This window comes from Numenius arquata, chromosome 12 (genome assembly GCF_964106895.1).
Source record: "Numenius arquata chromosome 12, bNumArq3.hap1.1, whole genome shotgun sequence".
Lineage (NCBI taxonomy): Eukaryota > Metazoa > Chordata > Aves > Charadriiformes > Scolopacidae > Numenius > Numenius arquata.
The window spans coordinates 3,617,087-3,634,541 of NC_133587.1; the positions used below are offsets into that span (position 1 = coordinate 3,617,087).

Sequence of the window (17,455 nt, forward strand, 5' to 3'; positions counted from 1 at the left end):
ACTTGAACACAGCAAGTGGGTGGCCAGGTGTGGATGGGGGAGCGGGTGGGCCCCCATCATCCAGAGCCCTTTGCAGGGGAAGTGGCTGCCCAGAGAGGAGGGCAAAGCGATGGTCCTGCCAGAATATATAAATAGAAGAAATAAAGGCGACCTCAGTTACAAGAAAGCCTCCTTTTTAAAGCCTTTCAGGTTGGGCAGCTTTGGGGGCTTGTTGCAATCAGGGCTGAGAGCCAGAATGTGCCAACCAAGGCTTTTTGGCTCACCTAGATCCTTGCAAAGGAGGCATTGCCTCATTTATAGCTCCCCAAAATTCTCCATCAGTGGAAGAGGGGAGGAATGACACGTGTCCCCCTCATTCCCTGCAGTGCAGCCATCCATAGGCCAGCACCACACTTTAATCTCATTTAAGGCCACCCTACCCAGCCGGTTCCCGAGCTCCATGCGTGGCCCCCGCAGCTACGAACCAGCCGGGAACCAGCCCCAGCATCACTCAGGTGTGTGAATACACCTCTCCATCCATCCCGCTTCCTAAGGCAATGATGCTCCTGCAGCCACCCTCTCTGGCTACCTAATATTTAGACCTATTGGCCAATTTCCATCAAGTCTGCCAAAGCACAGAGAGCCAGTGATGGGCAGCAATGAGGAGGGGAGCACCCTGGGTTTGCCCCTCGGAGGAGGCTGCCGTGTGAGCCTGGTGGGGCCAGCACAGGCCAGCGAGCCTGGGAGAGCCACGGGCTCGCAGAAACCAGCTCCCCCAAGCTCCCCCGCTCTGCAAATGACAGGTTTGTTCCCTCTCCTTATTTCCCTGCGCCAGTAAACACAACAATAAATAGCATGCTGCAGGAGGCAGATGATTGTGTGGTGAAAGGTGAAAAACATCTAAAAATGATTTAAAGCAGGGAGGAGAAAAGGGAGAGAAGGCTGCGGATTATATTCTCCGAGGAGGAGGAGCTGTTTGGCTAGTGAAAGGCAGCAGAGGCAGGGAAGGTTTTCCTGCCCACCCTGCAGCTCTGGGCGATGCTCAGGTCCTCTGTGCAGGTCCCTCTTTATGAAGGTCCCTGGAACCAGCCCTGAGGTGGGACTCCACCAGCTCCAGCCCCAGGATGGGCTGGGAGCAAGGCCACAGGGGCCAGACCCACGGTCTTTTAAAGCTCGTAACGAACAGGGACACGGGGCAGGGACACATTAAAGCTGAAGAGAGATTAACTAGCTGCCATTTCAACACGCCGGTAAATCAAAGTCGATGGAAGCCATATGCTCTGCTGGGAAGCATCCATCTCGTTGCCAGGGAAACATCCTTCCCATTTAAAATGGCAGGCAAAGGCTTGCAAAAAAAACCTGCTTTTAACCCCCTTTTCTCAGGCACGATCCAAGTTCCCCCCACCGTGTGCCGTACTGCTGCCTGGGAGAGCTGGCACAGCTTAACTCAGGAGCTGGAGAAGGGGACGGTGCCTCTCCCAGCAGGTTCGAGGAAATCAGACCCAGGCTGACAGCATCGTGACCCCGCTTCCAATTTCCAGCCCCCTCTCAAGCCAGTTTACATGGTTTATTCTCTGAGAAAAACAGGGATAACCTGCCTGGGTGACATCAAGCAGCTCCGCTCAGGGATGCTGCAGGTGCATGGGTATAGAATGTGTCCGGCTGTGGGGCAAGAGACTTCTAGAGCAAGAGAATAACCACCAGCAGGACCATGGCCTGGGTTACTGCCACTCAAACCCAGCCTCTTGCAAAGCAGCAGGTACCACCTGAGCAAAAAATCTGACCTTGGAAATTAGGGCAATCCACAGGCAGGGCTGCAGGCTGGCAGAAATAACAACAAACCCATCACTGAGCTCAGCAGCTGGCTGGGGTCTGTCTGCAGCTGGCCATGGGCCGCCTCCTCTGCATCTGCACCTTCTCCTTGCTCCCTCTAAGCCAAAATCACGGTCAATGCCCAGAAACGTGGCCAGGATGGTTTGCTGGGGTCTCCGCCAGCTGATGGAGGAGAGGGCAATGGGGGGAATGGGAAGGGGCACCCCCAAAGCACAATCTGTAACGCAGCATCGCAGGAGTCACAGCAGCAAACACTCTCCAGCCTATTAATGCTAACGAATTTGCATGTGATTTTGTTTTAGACAGAAGATACAGACCAGCGACCACGTGGATACTGGGAGAGAAAACTGGTCACCTCTTACAAAGATGTTACTTCTCTCTGTTTACTTCTCATTATTTTTTTTGCCTTTTTTTTTTTTTTTTAACTCTTCTCATTTATTGTAAAACCCACAAGCCAATGAAGCCAACTGTTAAAGTACGGAAACAGAGTATTTTCTATTCTGATAAGTAGCTGTGCTCTCACAACCTTTATAATGGAGATCAGAGACAATATTTAATAATTCAAAGGCGAGGAAGGCCTGACGGGACAAGGATACACGCTGAAGTCTCCTTGTCTGTATGGGAAATGCTTATTACTGCTGGAGGAGGGAGAGGCTACGGTTACAGCACGGGGAGCAGGGATGCTGGATTATGCCTCAGGCATCCTGTATCGCTTAATTCCTCCAAACCTCAACTCCCAAACTGGAAAACAGGGTAATGATTCCCCCCAGCACACAGGGGAACAGCATTTAAGCCCACGCATAGCTCAAGACATGCCCATGGCCCTCATCAACCCATAAATCCTTCTGGAGTAGGATAAAGCCTGGCAGAAAAGCACCGCAAAGCACACCAGTAACCAAGGCTCACATGGACCGGAGCCAACAACAGCCTCTTAAGTGACAGCACAAAGCCACCTGGGAGCATGCAAGAGAAATGTCCAGCACACAACACCAGGGCATGCCCAGCGCCGCAGACAAGGTGTTAGTCCTCCCCTGTACGGAATCTCAAGGCGGTTGCTACAGTCCTAAATCCCTTTTCCCCGCCGCTCACTTGGCTCCTAACGCTGGTGGCAGCAGCCGGTGCGGAGCCCGTGAGCAGACGCCGCAGCACGACATCTCCATCAGGGCATCCTGCTCCTGCCAGAGCCGGGGAAGGAGTCACCTTCACTTGGTGGCATCGTAGCAAGATCTCCCCGGCGACTCGTCAGCTGGCTCCGATACACGCTCGGGCTGTCTGGGAATTATGTCACCAGGCACCGTAAATATCAAATATCCCTTTTATGATCCTGCACGCTCCTTTCCTACCTCCTTCTTGGCTCGGAGCCTCGCGAGTGGTCTGTGCTGCGCGTTGAGGACACCGACAGTGATAAAAAGCAATGAATGGATAATAGCCAGGTAGTATTTTTGAGTTACAGCATTATCAGCCTGCTGCGGAACCGAAGCGGGAGCAGCTCTCCGTCCTGGTTGTGTAACCCAGCCTCCCAGGACGCTCCCCGTAATTACAGGGCCTTTCCCTGCAGTCCCATGGGGGACAGATGCTGCGTTCAGGAAAGGATGCTCAGAGTTTAGCTTCCTTTCTAGCACATTTTTTTCAGCCTTCCCTAGAAACAGCAAAGAGCGAGAGGAAGCAGGAGACAGGAGAAAAAAAAAAAAAGGTTTAATTAATCTTCATTTAATTTCTGCTGTGCTTTTAGGAAATGAAATATAAGCTGCCCCATCAGGCCTGGGCCACCTCCTTAGGCTGCTCTGCCAGCTCCTGTGTTTCACACATGGAATGCACATCCCACGCCACAGGGAATGCCATTGGGGTTAGCTCCGGCCGCTCTTCCCGACTCACATCCCATGGGGACACAGCTGCAGGGTAGACAAGCCTTACCAGCCACAGATGGGGGCTGGCAATCCATTAGCTTAATTAATTTCTCTGGAATTTTTAATAGCCGTCTGCTCCCATGTGGAGAAGAGCCAAAAGAGCAAGGCTAGGTTAGGACTGGAACTCGTTTTGGAGGTTCAGCCCATTTCTCTGCAGGGAACTGGGGCTTGGACAGGTGCTCTCCACCAAGCACATCCCCAGGGCAGGTTTATTTGCTCTGCAGAGGGGTGGCAAAAATGGCAAATTCGATGGAGGTGCTCTCCTTGCATATGGATGGGTCAAGCCATGGACACCCAGGCAATGACAAGCCCTGTCTACTAGCAGGTCTCCCACTTTTGGCTATTCCAAAGTACAGGGTGGAGACCTGAGGCTGGAATATGTCTCACCTACTTGTAGATGTCTCCATCTCCCAGTAGATGGGATAGAGCCCATCTCCAGTGAGACAGAGACATCTTTAGAGTCTCGTTCACTTGTCTTATTCAGGCACTTTCACTACCTTTCCCAGTATTCACAACCTCATATCACTCCCCCCATACTAAAGCAGGTTAATCCATCACCAACTTAAAAGCAAGTTCAGACCTACATTGCATTATTTATCCCGGAGATCTACTGATTCACAGGCTCAGCAGCTCGTTCGGTGCCATTTAGCATGACTCGAGATGCTCCAACCACCCGCAAACAGGCATCAGGGGGAGTGCAGGCTCAGGGCCTGGAGGGGCAGCTCAGAGAAGGTTTCAAATTATATCTGATTTTTGCCGCAGAAAAGAAGAACATCAGCAAAAATAAAAGGTCAATGCAGAAATTCTTCCTACCCCTCATTAGCTGGTAAGGGAGAAGCTGCTAAATATGGACAGCATTAAAAGCATCTAACTGTTAACAGGGAAAATGTCGAAAACAGAAATTCAGTGCAAAGTTCTGGGACTGCATGCCATGCCTGACAATTTACAGACAAAGAGCTCAGAAAATTCTCCTTTGCTCTAGGTCTCTTTCCTTCCTTACAGGAATATCCATAACTAAGAAAAAGACAACCACAGCGATGCATGTCCAGCAGCCCTAAGGACCAAACCACGAGGTCACATTAACAAAGTTTCTTTGGAGCTGATACGGATTAAATGCATCGGTCCCTCAGGCTATGGAGACAGAGCCCTCACGAAGTGCCAGCAATTTAGTTCAAGACATAATGACATGAGGACTTGTCCCTCTGGCTCAGGGTGATGCTTAACTGGGTGTGAAGCCAGCTTTTGGATGAACATTGCCATTAGCACACTGGCTTCTTTGCAGCTCCCCGGAGAGCTGCTACGTGAGGGGCTCTCCTTGCACCCCCAAACTCAAACACAGCTTTCTGAAAGGCCACCAAGCAAGCATGGGATGTGTCTGACAAGGACCATCCCAGGAGATAAGACACAGTGGAATTCCTCCAAACATGGCAGCTCCCTGCACCAGTGACATCTCAGAGGAGCCCATCTGCATTTGCCCATGGCACCTCCAGTCCCTGCTCTGATACCAACGGAGAATTACAGCAGCTCAGAAATATCTCATCACTCCTAAGTAAGAAAAATCCCACTGATTAAAACCCCAACAGCATCAGCAAATCAACCTCAGAGGAGAAGAGGAGGTCCAAATCACACTTCCCCCTTGGTCACGAGCCAACGTAGAGCAAGACTTGCTCCTGGCCATGGACACACAGTACGCTGTCCTAGAAGCTATGCCACCCCGAGATGGACAAGAAGTCCCATGCAAACTCCTACCCATGCTCCAAACAGCCATGCTCCTTCATCCAGGAGAGACGGGACCAGCAGCACGAATCTTTCAAGCCATGGAGCCAGTTTGAGGATTGGTTTTGTGGCTCATTCAAGCCTGGAGTCTTTATATAGAGTCAGGGCAGGATCCAAAAGCGGAAGAGAGACACCCACTCCCAGGGAGTGTAACACACACACTGAAATAAATAGCTCCCTGCCTAAGGAGATGACTCAGGAATCTCACTAGTCCTTACAGCACAAATCATTGCTAATAAACCCTGGGAAACTTGGAGGAAGGCCCAGGAAGAGGTTAACTGGACAAGACATGGTATTTCCAGCCTTGCCAGACATAGAGGAAGAGGATGGAAGAATAACCACAGAACTAAACCAACGTCCAACACTGAAGCAATGGCCACACCAGCCTAAGCCCTTCATGCAGTCAACCTGCTTCAAGAGCAATGAGTAGTCCTTGTTATCGGGGAGAGGTTTTGGTTTTCATTGCCCCTCCTGGAAGCACTCAGGCTTAACCACCATATGGCTTGAAGTGGTAGGAGCAACACGGCCTCGCTCCGTGTTTGTCCAGCTACAATAAACAGATATTTCTATTTAACTCCTCTGCTCTCCTCTTGAGTGACAGATGGAGTGCTCTTACATCCCTTATTACATTCTTCACATCAGGTAACAAACCTCCGAGCAAGCATAAACTCAATTAATGGCCACTTCGAGACTCTGAGTTGTGCAAAAGCCCATAAACATGCTGGGAAAAAAAAAAAAAAAGTCTCCCAGTGTTGTCATTTTGCTGCCACATATAACACTCCAACAGCAAGAAAGACGAGAAGCCCAATTCACAGCCCTCTACGTGCTGCATTTGTAATGAACAGCAAGATCACAGCAAACGGCCCCAGAATGGTGAGCCGCGTCCCAGGGAAGAGGTGTCTACGTTCTCCCAGCCCGAAGTCAACTCTGCTGAGGTTCTCAAACTACAGGATTTCCCTCTAAGATAAACTAACCTGTGTCTCTGACGGTCTGCTCTGGCCAAAACCAACCCCACCTTCTTTTGCCAACCCAAAAGGAGCACGAATAGAAAGCAACCCACCAATTCAAAAGCTGGGCAAACACTGTTAAAAAGTGGAACGAAGATAACATTTACCAGCTGTTCCCTGACAACTACTTTATGCCTTTCATCTGTCTTGTCTGTTCAATACAATAAGTCCTTACAGCAGGGTAAGGACTCTTTTTGGCTTGATGTACAGCACAGAAGCTTCTCTTCCCATTAGGGGTGCTTGCACACTGCTGTAATATTAATGAAGGATTCTTTTCCCCTTGGTATTCACTTTAACTATTATTTGACTGAAGTTTTTCCGTTTCCTTTTGCGCCGCAGATTAGTTTTACCAACCGAATCAAACCAAAGCTGCAAGAAGCCCACACAGCAGGTACCCAGACACAAGCTCCTGCGTTCACACGCAAGATGGAGAAGAGCTGTACGTGAGTCACCTTTGAGTCAGGATTTCTGCTAGGGTTTTGGTGGGGTTTTTTTTGTTTTTTTTTTTTTTTCTCCCAGGCATCATAATAACTTTATGGAGAGTGACAGCCTATCTGTGGAAGCCGCGTTAGGATTGCCTCTCCTGCTGCGCTCATCCATCGCAGCCTGCCACAGCAGTATTCTGCGTCGATGCTGTCACCTCCCCGGGCTGGCAGAGCTCTAAATGAGAAAGCAGGACTTCCAGGCAGATCAGGGTTTGTTTACAAATGAGGCGTTTGTGAATCCCTGGGAAAGACCCTCCGGAAGGCAAAATCTCTGCGTCTTTCAATAATCTTGTCCTAAAGAGACCAAGTGCCAGCCATGTTGGACAGCCGGGATCCCCATATGGAGAGAGGTCACCTCCCAACCCACACAGGGGCCGTCGTTCCCTCTGACCTTGCCTGTCCTCCTGTTTCTTTGCCCTGTCCCAACCCTCCCAGGGCAGGATTTAAAAAGGAAGATATTTGAATGAATACTGACCACTGGGCATTATCCTCCGAGAGCCTAAATACAACTGTAGCTGCTTATGAACGTTAATCAGCATTAATAAGGCTTGATTATCTTCTGATTTCCCCTGGGTCTTGGGTTGCAGGGCCACGAGCTGATCAGGGTTTGCTCTAAAGGTTCCTTTCTCAAAACCATTTTTCAAACATTGCTGAGTGAATGCGGATCTTGGTCATCCCATTTCAGTGCTGATCAGCCCCACATTTCGCCTTGACCTTACCTGGCAGGGTCTCCACAGGGGAGTTCTGGCTCTGAACTTCACAGTTGCTACAGGCTGCAGCAGGAGGTGGGAGATGCCTCAACTCGCTCCAGTTGGAAGTTGTACCAGGCTCTGTCTTCTCTTCTTGTGGTTTGGACTAATCCCACCCAGCTTTCCCCTAAAGTATGCAAGGGAACTTAGGCTCCCTCAGCCATCAACAGAGAGCAATGGGCATTTCCAGAAGGCAGACCTGCCCACCTGAGATCTGCACTGAGGCTCCTACGGGATTTCTGCGAGGAACCCAGCAGGTATCTGAGCATCACCGAACTCCAGCTGAACGCCCACTCCACCTGCAACATCTAGGCATTGTACATAGCGAAACAAACCCAGTGACTGCTCGGTCACAGGGCTTGCACAGACACCCAGCAGTCCCAGTGACCCTGATGGAGCCTTAAATAACCTCCCTGCAGCAGCAAGAGCGAGAGGTGAGATGATCTTGCAGGTTTTCTGCTCCCTGTGCCTTGAAAAAGGCTGTCCTTTGCCATCCAACCCACTCAAAAAGTGTCACTGGATGGATGCTGACGGAAACCAGAGCTTTCCACACATCTAAAAAGCACGTTAAGAGGCTGGAGTGATACCAAAGACCGATCAGAGAGAGATCTGGAGGAACGCTCCAGTTTCCCTCACTTATTGGCAGTTAGACAGCCAAGATGCCCCAAGGCTGTAATAAAGCAGCTCTCACCATCCCAGCCAGTGACTTGCGTGAGATATTCCCCAGCAAACACCACTATATGTAATTAATTCAGTGCCTTAGAATAAATGCACATGACCTCCCTGCCCCAAAAAAGCATCTTCAATGTGTCATAGGAGGCTGCGTTTGCAGCTTACCCAGGATATGGCCAGGAGAACCATGTGGGGAGCTGGGGTCACCCACAGCTTCAACAAGCTGATCAAGTACCACACAACTTGTTCTTACTGGAGAAAAACAATGTTTTTCTTTCACCCTGGGTGGTTGGGCACATCCACCAAGGAACCACGTTTAAATACCTACTCATGTAGTCCTGGTGGTGTCACATTTTGCCATAGGTGAGTGTCAGAGTAGCCCAAGTGGTTTTGTCTTGTGACCCAATGAGGAGCCACTCAAACATACGGTGAAGGACCCAGGTGCACCAGCCAAACCACTGTGCCTAGTGTCCTTCTGCACTACCTGTTTTTGCCATCATGTGTCAAACCACCTTGCAACACAGCTCCTGTCTAAATATATTCAAGAAACTTTTGAAATGTGGTTCCTTTCTGGCCATCGAGGGCTAAAATCCAGTGCATTATTCTGCAGCAATGTGCATCTCGGTGCTGGAGACCTCCTCTTTCTTTGATGCATTGGGAACTGGCGACATTTCGCACCAGCACAGACAGGCTCACATTTGCCCAAGAAGCGCATCGTTTATCAGTTTAATCAGTCCTACAGTTTAATCCTTTGTAGGAACCACTGTCCATCTTTCTCAGCTCTCCTGTATCTTCTCTACAGGAGATTACATAGCAGAAAAAGGGACTGGCACATCTCCCTGCCACCACAATTTAAAGAGGAATCTGTCCCTCAAGAACTGCCTGAGAAACCAGCTAAGCGTTTGGGCTACCTTAAAAAGGATTACGCAGGGCTAAGTGTTTGCTACTTAAATTCCAGATGCCAAATACCAAATGTATGTATTTTTTATCCTGGTAAGCTCCACTGATGCCTAACTGACAGGCAAACCCTCTACCCTGCCCCACCAAACAAATGATGTCCCCTTCCTCTGCTGCAATGCAAAAAAAAAAAAAAAAAAAAATTTAAAAAAAATCAAGAAATCCGATTTTTACTAACTGCATCTCTTTAAGCAATGCCCTTCCTCCCTTTAGTACAGGAGTTAGGGCTTGCTTTTGGGGTTATTCCCTCTTATGATAAACTGAGCCATAGGAAGACTCATCTGGGTGAGGCGTGTTGCAGCACAGAAAGGAGGTCACCCAGAGGATGGGCTTGTTTTTCATTTCCTTAATGTCAGTGTGGGGCGAATGTGATGACTGGAACGTGACACATTAAAGCGAGTGAAATCAGGTTGCTCCCACCAAGCTCTGACTAAGCAGCTGGAGAAGAGATCGTGAGACACCACACCATGGAAGTCTCCCTGGTCCCCAGGACAGGTCTGAGGACAAAGCCCAGCAGGTCTTAAACTCAGCACTTATGGGAGTACTCAGCACTGTATTGGCACCTTCATCCCACATACTCAATGAGGAGGTGGGGAGGAGAACCCCAGAGGTCCCTGGGTGTCACTGGTGGATGGGCTGAGTTTGGTGGCATCGAACCTCTTGGCAATATCCCTCCCTGTCTGTGGGTGAGAGCTTGCCACGAACCACCATTCCTCGGTGCTTGGGAATGGGTTAATGAGACTGTCAAACTAAATTTAAGCCTAATTAGCAAATGTCATTAAACAAGTATAAAAAAATGTAAGTGGAAAACAAAACAAAACACGAGAACGGCCTGAAAAGCCAACCCAGGCAGCAGAAAAATGGCTGTGGGTTCCCAGAGTCATCCAATCTGATGCAAAAGATTATCTGGGAACAGATCTATATGAAACAACCATGTTTTCGTCAGTCCCCGAGGAGGGGAAGGAGTCAGAAAAGAGACCACCTCTGCACCAAGAAACCCTGGACCTTCAGGGAAGCAATTGCACCAACCCTCCATCCTCCCACCACACCAGCCGTGGCCATGCCAGGATGCAGGCAGTGCAGAGAGGGGACTTTCTGGAGAGAGAGGTGGCTTCTGGCTGGGTTAAAAGGGAAGAACAAACAGGATGGGGACAGCACAAGGAAATTTTAATAGAATTAGACGGGTAGGGAATGTTCTTCCTTGTTATAATTTAAGTCCGTGCACTTGCTTAATTATCTGAATGTATGGTGCACAGTATGCGGATAAAAAATGCGCCCAAACTATTTTTAACACAGTTAAAAAGACGCATTAAGGTTGTAAATTCAAAGTAGGAAATGCAAGAATCATGTTGGCCCTGGGCACGTAGCTTTAAAAGTCTCTGAATACAAGCCGTTTTCTTGCTACTGCCCCAAATCCAGCCTCCCCGGCATCGTCAACTCGGGGACCAAACAGGAGCAGGTCAACCAGGGGATCAGCAAACGTGTCTCCAGAGGCACCGGGCTACGGGGCACCCACTGCAAGTACCTGGCTTGGGTTGGGGCAGAACACAGCGACCCCTCCTAAAATAAGAGGGCAGGTAGGGACAAAAATCACTTTCAAGTATCACAGCTCAGCACCACCGAGCACAGGACGAATTACAATAACCGAGGTACAAGGACTAGAAGAAAACGAAAATATTTAAATTATTAAAAGAAATAAAATGGAAGCATTTTGGAAGGAAAATGCCTCCCTGTGAAAAGGGAAGATCTACCTCAAGATCTAAGTGCTGCCGCATCCCTCAAACAGCCTGGCCTGCTATTTAGGCACAGCTCAACTTTTCAAGTTTCAGCTCAACCTTGAGCAGAATGAGGCCACGTGTGGCATTGCCAGGGCTCTGTCAAAAAAGAAAAAGAGGGGGAGAAGGGGGAATAGAAAAGAAAGATGCTGAGAGAAATACTGGGAGAAGATCAGAGATGGGAGAGGCTCGGACCTCCGGGAGCCAGAGTCCACCTCCAGCCATGCTCAAAAGTGGGACCCACCAGGCTCCCCTGTACAAAATATATATATTATTATTATATATATACACACACAGCTGCCATGATCAGGTCACCCAGTTGTGTCAATGTAGGAAGAGCTAATAGGTATAAAAATGAATCACAACACAGAAATATAAAATAGTGCTTTTGCTCACAGAGGTAATGGCGCTTTTACAGAGGCACCATCCGAGATGAGACCACGTTAACGAGTTTGGGGCTGGGGGCGGGGGGGGGGGGGGGGAGTTGCTCTGAATTTCCCTGGTTTCTTATGCATGAAATAGTGCAAAAGGGAAAGAGCGATGACTGGGATGAAGAGGTGGGGAAAGAAATCAGATGGATTGGATCTAGGATGCAGCACTGGAAACAAATGCAACTTGCACAGACATCTCAAGGCGGTGCATCAGTCCCTGGTGCGTTAGGGCTCTGCAGATCGGCATTTCCCAGAGGCACCTCTCAGATTTATTAAAACACGTCTGTGCTGGAAGAGTCTCTACAGTTTGTGTCTTGGCACTTGGGTGCGGGGAGGCTGCACCCACACCTAAAACCGCAATGGGGGTTATAAGAGTCTCCACAAGCTAAAAATCCAACCTTGCAGGGTCACAAACTCATTTCCACTGGAAATAGGTCCTAAACCTTCATGCAAGAAAGCCCCTGGGAGTAGCAGGAGCAGAGAAACAAGGATGCTGGTAGATAGGGTCCGGGATGGAGGGGCTGAGCGATGCACAGTCTGAGCCGGTGGCAGGACAGGGATCCCTCATCCAACCCTCAGGATTCCCACTCCTGCAGTATTGAAGGGTAAAGCTGTTTTTGTGCTGAAGGATTTAGCACAAAATGGGGTTTGGGGCAGGAAGAGACGGTGTGACCCCAATAGCGTGGGTAGGGCACTGCACCAGCCCTCAGGACATCGGGGGTGGCTCCAGCTCTCCCATACAAACTTTATGACCTTGAGCCAGTCTCTTCATCCTCCCATATCTTTGAATAAGCAGCCACTAAGCTTTTTATCTGTCCTGTCTGTCTGGATTACAGACTTCTAGTCACAGAAGCCCAGGAAACCCTCTCCCTGCCCCATTCAAACACGTACAGATCCAGCACGGGCTGTGCCAGGCTCACCCAGGCAGCAAAGGGCAACAACTGCTGCATGGGCTTATTCTGGTGACTTTGTATGATGTTTACCATATCCTTCAGCTCTTTAAATAACATATTAGCAAATTGCAAAGGCTAAACCTATGATGTGTATAGTTCAGAAGACTGGATTCCATATAACTTCCCAATACACTGTAAAATATTAATTATATCACTGATGCTTCACAGACATTGGCGCAATTACCACCTCAGCCCTGAATTCAGCCTCCGTTTCCCAACGGGTGTGTGAGTGGAGGGGTCAGAGGATGGTTTTGCAGTGGTTACATCTCCCAGCTGCTCGAGCATCTCCCCTCCAAGGTGATCCAGGGAGACCACCCAGCTCCCAGCACATCCCAGGCCAGCGGTGTCTAATGGCAGAGCACGGCTCCACGTGGTGCCACAGCAGGTACAAGTGGAGTCACGAGCCCAGGAGAGATGCAGCTGCTTGGGCTGGGAGCAGGGAGGGGTGGGAGGAGGCACATGGGGGGATGCGGCTACGTGGTGAGAGCCAAGGGGTACCCCAGCCTGGCAACCGGGACAAGGTATCCATGGGAAAGTGAGCCCTGCCAGGAGGTCAGTTTGGGATGTCTCTGCTCCTGCCCCGTGATAATTACTGCCTGCCCAAGCAAACGCCACCGCAGAGAGACAGACAGGTCAGAAATTAAGACAGAGCAGCTGAAGAAGCCAAAGATGCCTATAAACCCCTCACAGTCAGGGCTACCCTTGCCTTTGCCATTTGGCTTTCAGCCCCTTCCACCTCTGTCATTGTCACCCCAGTGTCCCCAAGCTGGGGTGTCACCTGTATTTAATAGCATACAGCGCACGCTGCACCCAACGTCCCCCCATCCTCAGTGCACACACAGGCAAGCACCCGGCTCACAACGCGGACGCTCGGCCCCTCCACACGATTCTGGAAGATTTTGCGACACAAACCATCTACAACTCCAGAGGATGGCCCTGAGCATGGAGGATGCTCAGGACCCCCGGAACTGGACTTCACACACCTCATCATAGACACAACCGAGCTCCACAGATGCTCTCTCTCCTCTTTTCTCCCTTTTTCCCAGGGGGACGAGCTCCTTGCAAGGACCCCAACCCGCTACAGTGCGCAGCAAAGCCCCCCCCTTCCACCCAGCCAGCATTTCACCAACCGGACTCGCCAACACCTCCCTGGAAGGCCTCAATGTACAAAATGGCTGAGGACCAGAATTCACATCCCAACACCTTATCTGAGAATAGCATAACAGCAGAAGGATGGGGGGGGGGAAAAACCACAAAAGGCCAAAAAAATCCTCTTGCCGGGGCTGAGTGAGGCCCTAACCATGATGAAAAACATGCAAAGAAAAAACCCCACCAGCACCAAGGGAACAAGCACCCAAGCCTGAGCCCAGGCCTGCAGAAGAGCCTGGTGGGACTGTGGAAAGTCCCAGAGGGAAGGGAGTTGCAGTAACACAGCGATTTATCTTGACCCTCCCTTTGCAATCCTCTAAACAATGGGAAGTCATCTGCGCTCCCTATGCAGCAATGCCTTCAGATATGGGCATCTTTCTGCCAAACGGCGGGGCAGATGTGGCCATTTCTGGCTAAAAAAAAAAAAAACAAAAAAAAAAACAAAAAAACACCAAACGGGGGTGGCAGCGGGGAAATGTGCACCCTGGGACTGCTCCTTTGTTTACCGCTCCATCGCTGTGCAGTCAGGAAGCCCCAGACGCTGATTAGCATTTCTTTCTAGACTCATCTTCAATTCAGCCACTTCCCACAGGGGGACAAGAAACACCTCCAGAACCCAGCGCAGAGCCACAAAACCAACCCCGGCCCCAAACCCTTCGCAGCCAAAAATGGGGCCAGGGGAGAAGGAGCTCTTGGAGGGGAAGAGAAGGGGGGGGGGGGGGGGGGGGAAAGGAGGAGGGAAGGAGAGACAGTGCCTGAGCAGAGCTTTTTTGTTCCTCTGCTCACAGCATTGCTATGGTGATTTCAAGCAAGACGGAGGAGCAGTCCCTACCCATCACTCCCGCTGCTCCAGCCCCCTGCACCGACCGCAGGAGCGGCCCCTTCCCCCGCAAGCGGGAGCGGGCGGAGGTGGAAGGGGCGGGGGGGGGGGGGGTGGTGGGAAACGGGACACAGGGGACCGGTGCATTGCACCTCCCCGGGGGAGCCACCCCCCAGCTTTGCAGGGACAGCTTCTCCCCCGCCCCGGATTGCCTTCCCCACCGCCACACACCCCGTCCCCGGGTGTAGCCTGCCCGGGCACCGGCGAGGGATGCAGCGGCGGCCCGGTTGCTCCCGGGGGAGGCGGGGAAAAGGCGGGGGAGGGACGGGGACGGTGTCAGCCTCCGCTACCCCCCCAGCATTCCCCCTTCCCCCCGGGGCTCCCCAACCAGCCCTGGCACCCGGCATCACCTCCCTGCACCCGCTCTGCAGCTGGAGCATCCTTCGGCATGCATTTTGGGGGCCGGATGGGGGGTGGAGGGAGGGGGCTGTCAAGGGCAGATCCGGAGCAAGGCCGGGGGGTGGTCTCTCCCGTCGGGTTTGCCCCCCCTTCCCCCCCCATCCTTTTACTCACACATATGCGTGGTAAATGAAAGCCCAACCCCGCGGTCTCTCCAGCACATTGTAGAGAAAATTTTGCAGCTTGCGGTAAAAAGCATTCCTTTTGGGGGGCTTCCCGCTTCCCGAGACCCCGGAGCGGGGCTTGCTGAGGATGCTGCCCCGCTTGGTGCTCTCGGAACCGGCGATGAGGAGCGCTCCGTCCCGGCTGGAGTCCGGGGCTCCCGGGTCCAGCCCCACGAACCCCACCTTCAGCTTCTTCTCGGCGGCGGGGCCCGGGTAGACGCCTCCGTTGCGGGATTTCTGCACCATGGTGGCGGCCGGGGGGGTTGGGGGGGAACGGGTGGCGGAGCCGGGGCCGGGGGCGGCGGGGGGCTCCGCCCGCGCTCCCCGCCGCTGCTCCGCGCCCGGCGCAGGCGAAGCCGCAGGAGCCGGCTGCAATCTGCTCCGCCAGCGCGGCCCCGCCCGCGCCCCCGCCCCCTTAACCCTTGGCGTCCCCCTACATCACCGGGCGCTCGCAATTCCCCCCACCCCCCAAAAAATCCGGGTTTGGCACCCCCTACCCGAAAGAAAAAATAAAGCAGTCCCTGGACTCTCCCCCAAAAAATCAGGATCTGGCATCACCCGCCCCAAGAAAGCTCCAGCATCCCCTGTCCTCCAAAGACGACTCCTGCATCCCATATCCCATCTCCCCTCCCCCCCCCCCAAAAGAACGCTTCCACATCCCTCCAAAGAAGGCTCCAACATCCTTCTCTAAAATAAAGGTCTGGCTTCCCTCCCCTGCCCCCAAGCCAGGGTCCAGTGTCTCCTGCCAAAATCGGGCTCTGGCATCCCCCCAACCGCCTCGGATCATCACAGGTGGGCTCCTTCTGCAAAGGCCACATGAGAAGGGCTGGGAACAACCTGCCATGGGTTGCCCATCCCCGTAGCTTTGACACGGTCCCACTGGCAGCAGGCACAGACATTGCTGCAAGTTCACAGGAAGGACCCAAGCCCATTTCCCATCTCCACATGTCCACTCAGCCACCAGACCTGCTTAACCTCACCATAGATCCCCTTGTGCAAAGCCATTCCCTTTGTCCACGCTTCCCCAAGATCCAACCTACCCTCTGAAGACATGGAAGCCCAATTTCAGCTTGCTTCACACACTGAAACTCCACCGTGATGTGGTCGCCAAGCTGGACAGGAAGTCCATCTCCAGGTGTGCTGACCCAAACCAGCTCTGGAACACACCCTGTTGGTTACGGTTACCGTTTTCCCCCATCCACCATGACTGGCTTCTGCCCCAAGGAATATTTCCTCCTGACACACCTTCACAAGACTCAGGAGGAGACACACAGGCTGCAGAAGCCTGAGGTAAGGCAGAGGTGCTGGCTGCACACTATTTTTGGAAAAGGGTCATTACAGTGCAACAGGAAGACCTGCAACCAAACAAAATCAAGCTCGGGACCACCAACTGCTACTGCAGTGAATTTTTTACCCCCTTACAACCCAACAAGTCATGGATGATCTGTGACCCAATCCTGCCACCCTGTATCGTTAACATGCTTTTCCTGAAATTCACATTTAAATCAGAAAATCAATATTCCAGAGCACATTTACCAAGTCCTGGCTTTTTGGTCCTCTCCTTAAGCCTCAGGAGAACCCCAATAACAACAACTAATGGACAAGAGGAGTGTTGAGATTAAAAGTGCTGCCACTTACTCTCCAAATCCTACCATGTACGTTGAAAGAAGAGCCAGCACAGAGCAGCCCTATGTTTTTATAAGCAATATGTTTCCCGTGACCCATATTCTCTCCAACGCATGGCTAAAAGAGAAGTCATCTCTGCAAGGCAGGCAGAAAACTAAAGCTGGGTTAAATAATGGAAAAACAGATCTGCAAGTATGTCAGTGAATAAATTACTCAATTCAGCGAGGGGCCATTCTATTCATTATTTGTGAACACTTGTAAGATCATTAGTGTTCTTTAATAGGGTAGCCAATTACAAATGTGCCTGGCACTAATGTACAAAGTGCATTATTATAGATCCAGCGACACAGTCCAAAAGCAGGAAATATCCCCCTCCACAGAAAGGCCAACAACAAACAGAGAAAGCAATTTTCAATTAACAAATTCAAGATTACTAACAGCCTGTGAGCCCTAAAGAAGAATCTAAATTCATCGCACTCCTCTTTCCCTAATTAGTTGGTCATTTGTGGTGTCATACTGCAGCACAGCTTCGGGGTATCGCATATCTCCAAGATCATCAAAAAATCAGGAGTGGGCCAAGGGAGGGGATGGGGTTTTATCCTTCCCGAGCTGTGGATGGGCTGAGGAAAGACACAGTGTGGTTTTAGTGGCTGTCAGGGCTCGTTGCTTCACTTGGGAGGGAGGTAAAACCTCAAAGACAAGCAAGTCCTTGT

General features: G+C 51.3%; 1 protein-coding gene across 8 annotated transcripts in view; it reads right to left on the bottom strand.

Annotated features, from left to right (window-relative positions):
- The window catches only part of KCNQ2 (potassium voltage-gated channel subfamily Q member 2), a 66,958-nt gene extending 51,596 nt beyond the window's left edge, over nt 1-15,362 (bottom strand). For all 8 annotated transcript variants that reach the window (XM_074157751.1, XM_074157750.1, XM_074157752.1 and 5 more), the window contains exon 1: nt 15,067-15,362. In XM_074157751.1, coding sequence (XP_074013852.1) covers nt 15,067-15,362 — 296 coding nt within the window. The remainder of the gene's footprint in view (nt 1-15,066) is intronic.
- Nucleotides 15,363-17,455: the final 2,093 nt, after the last annotated feature.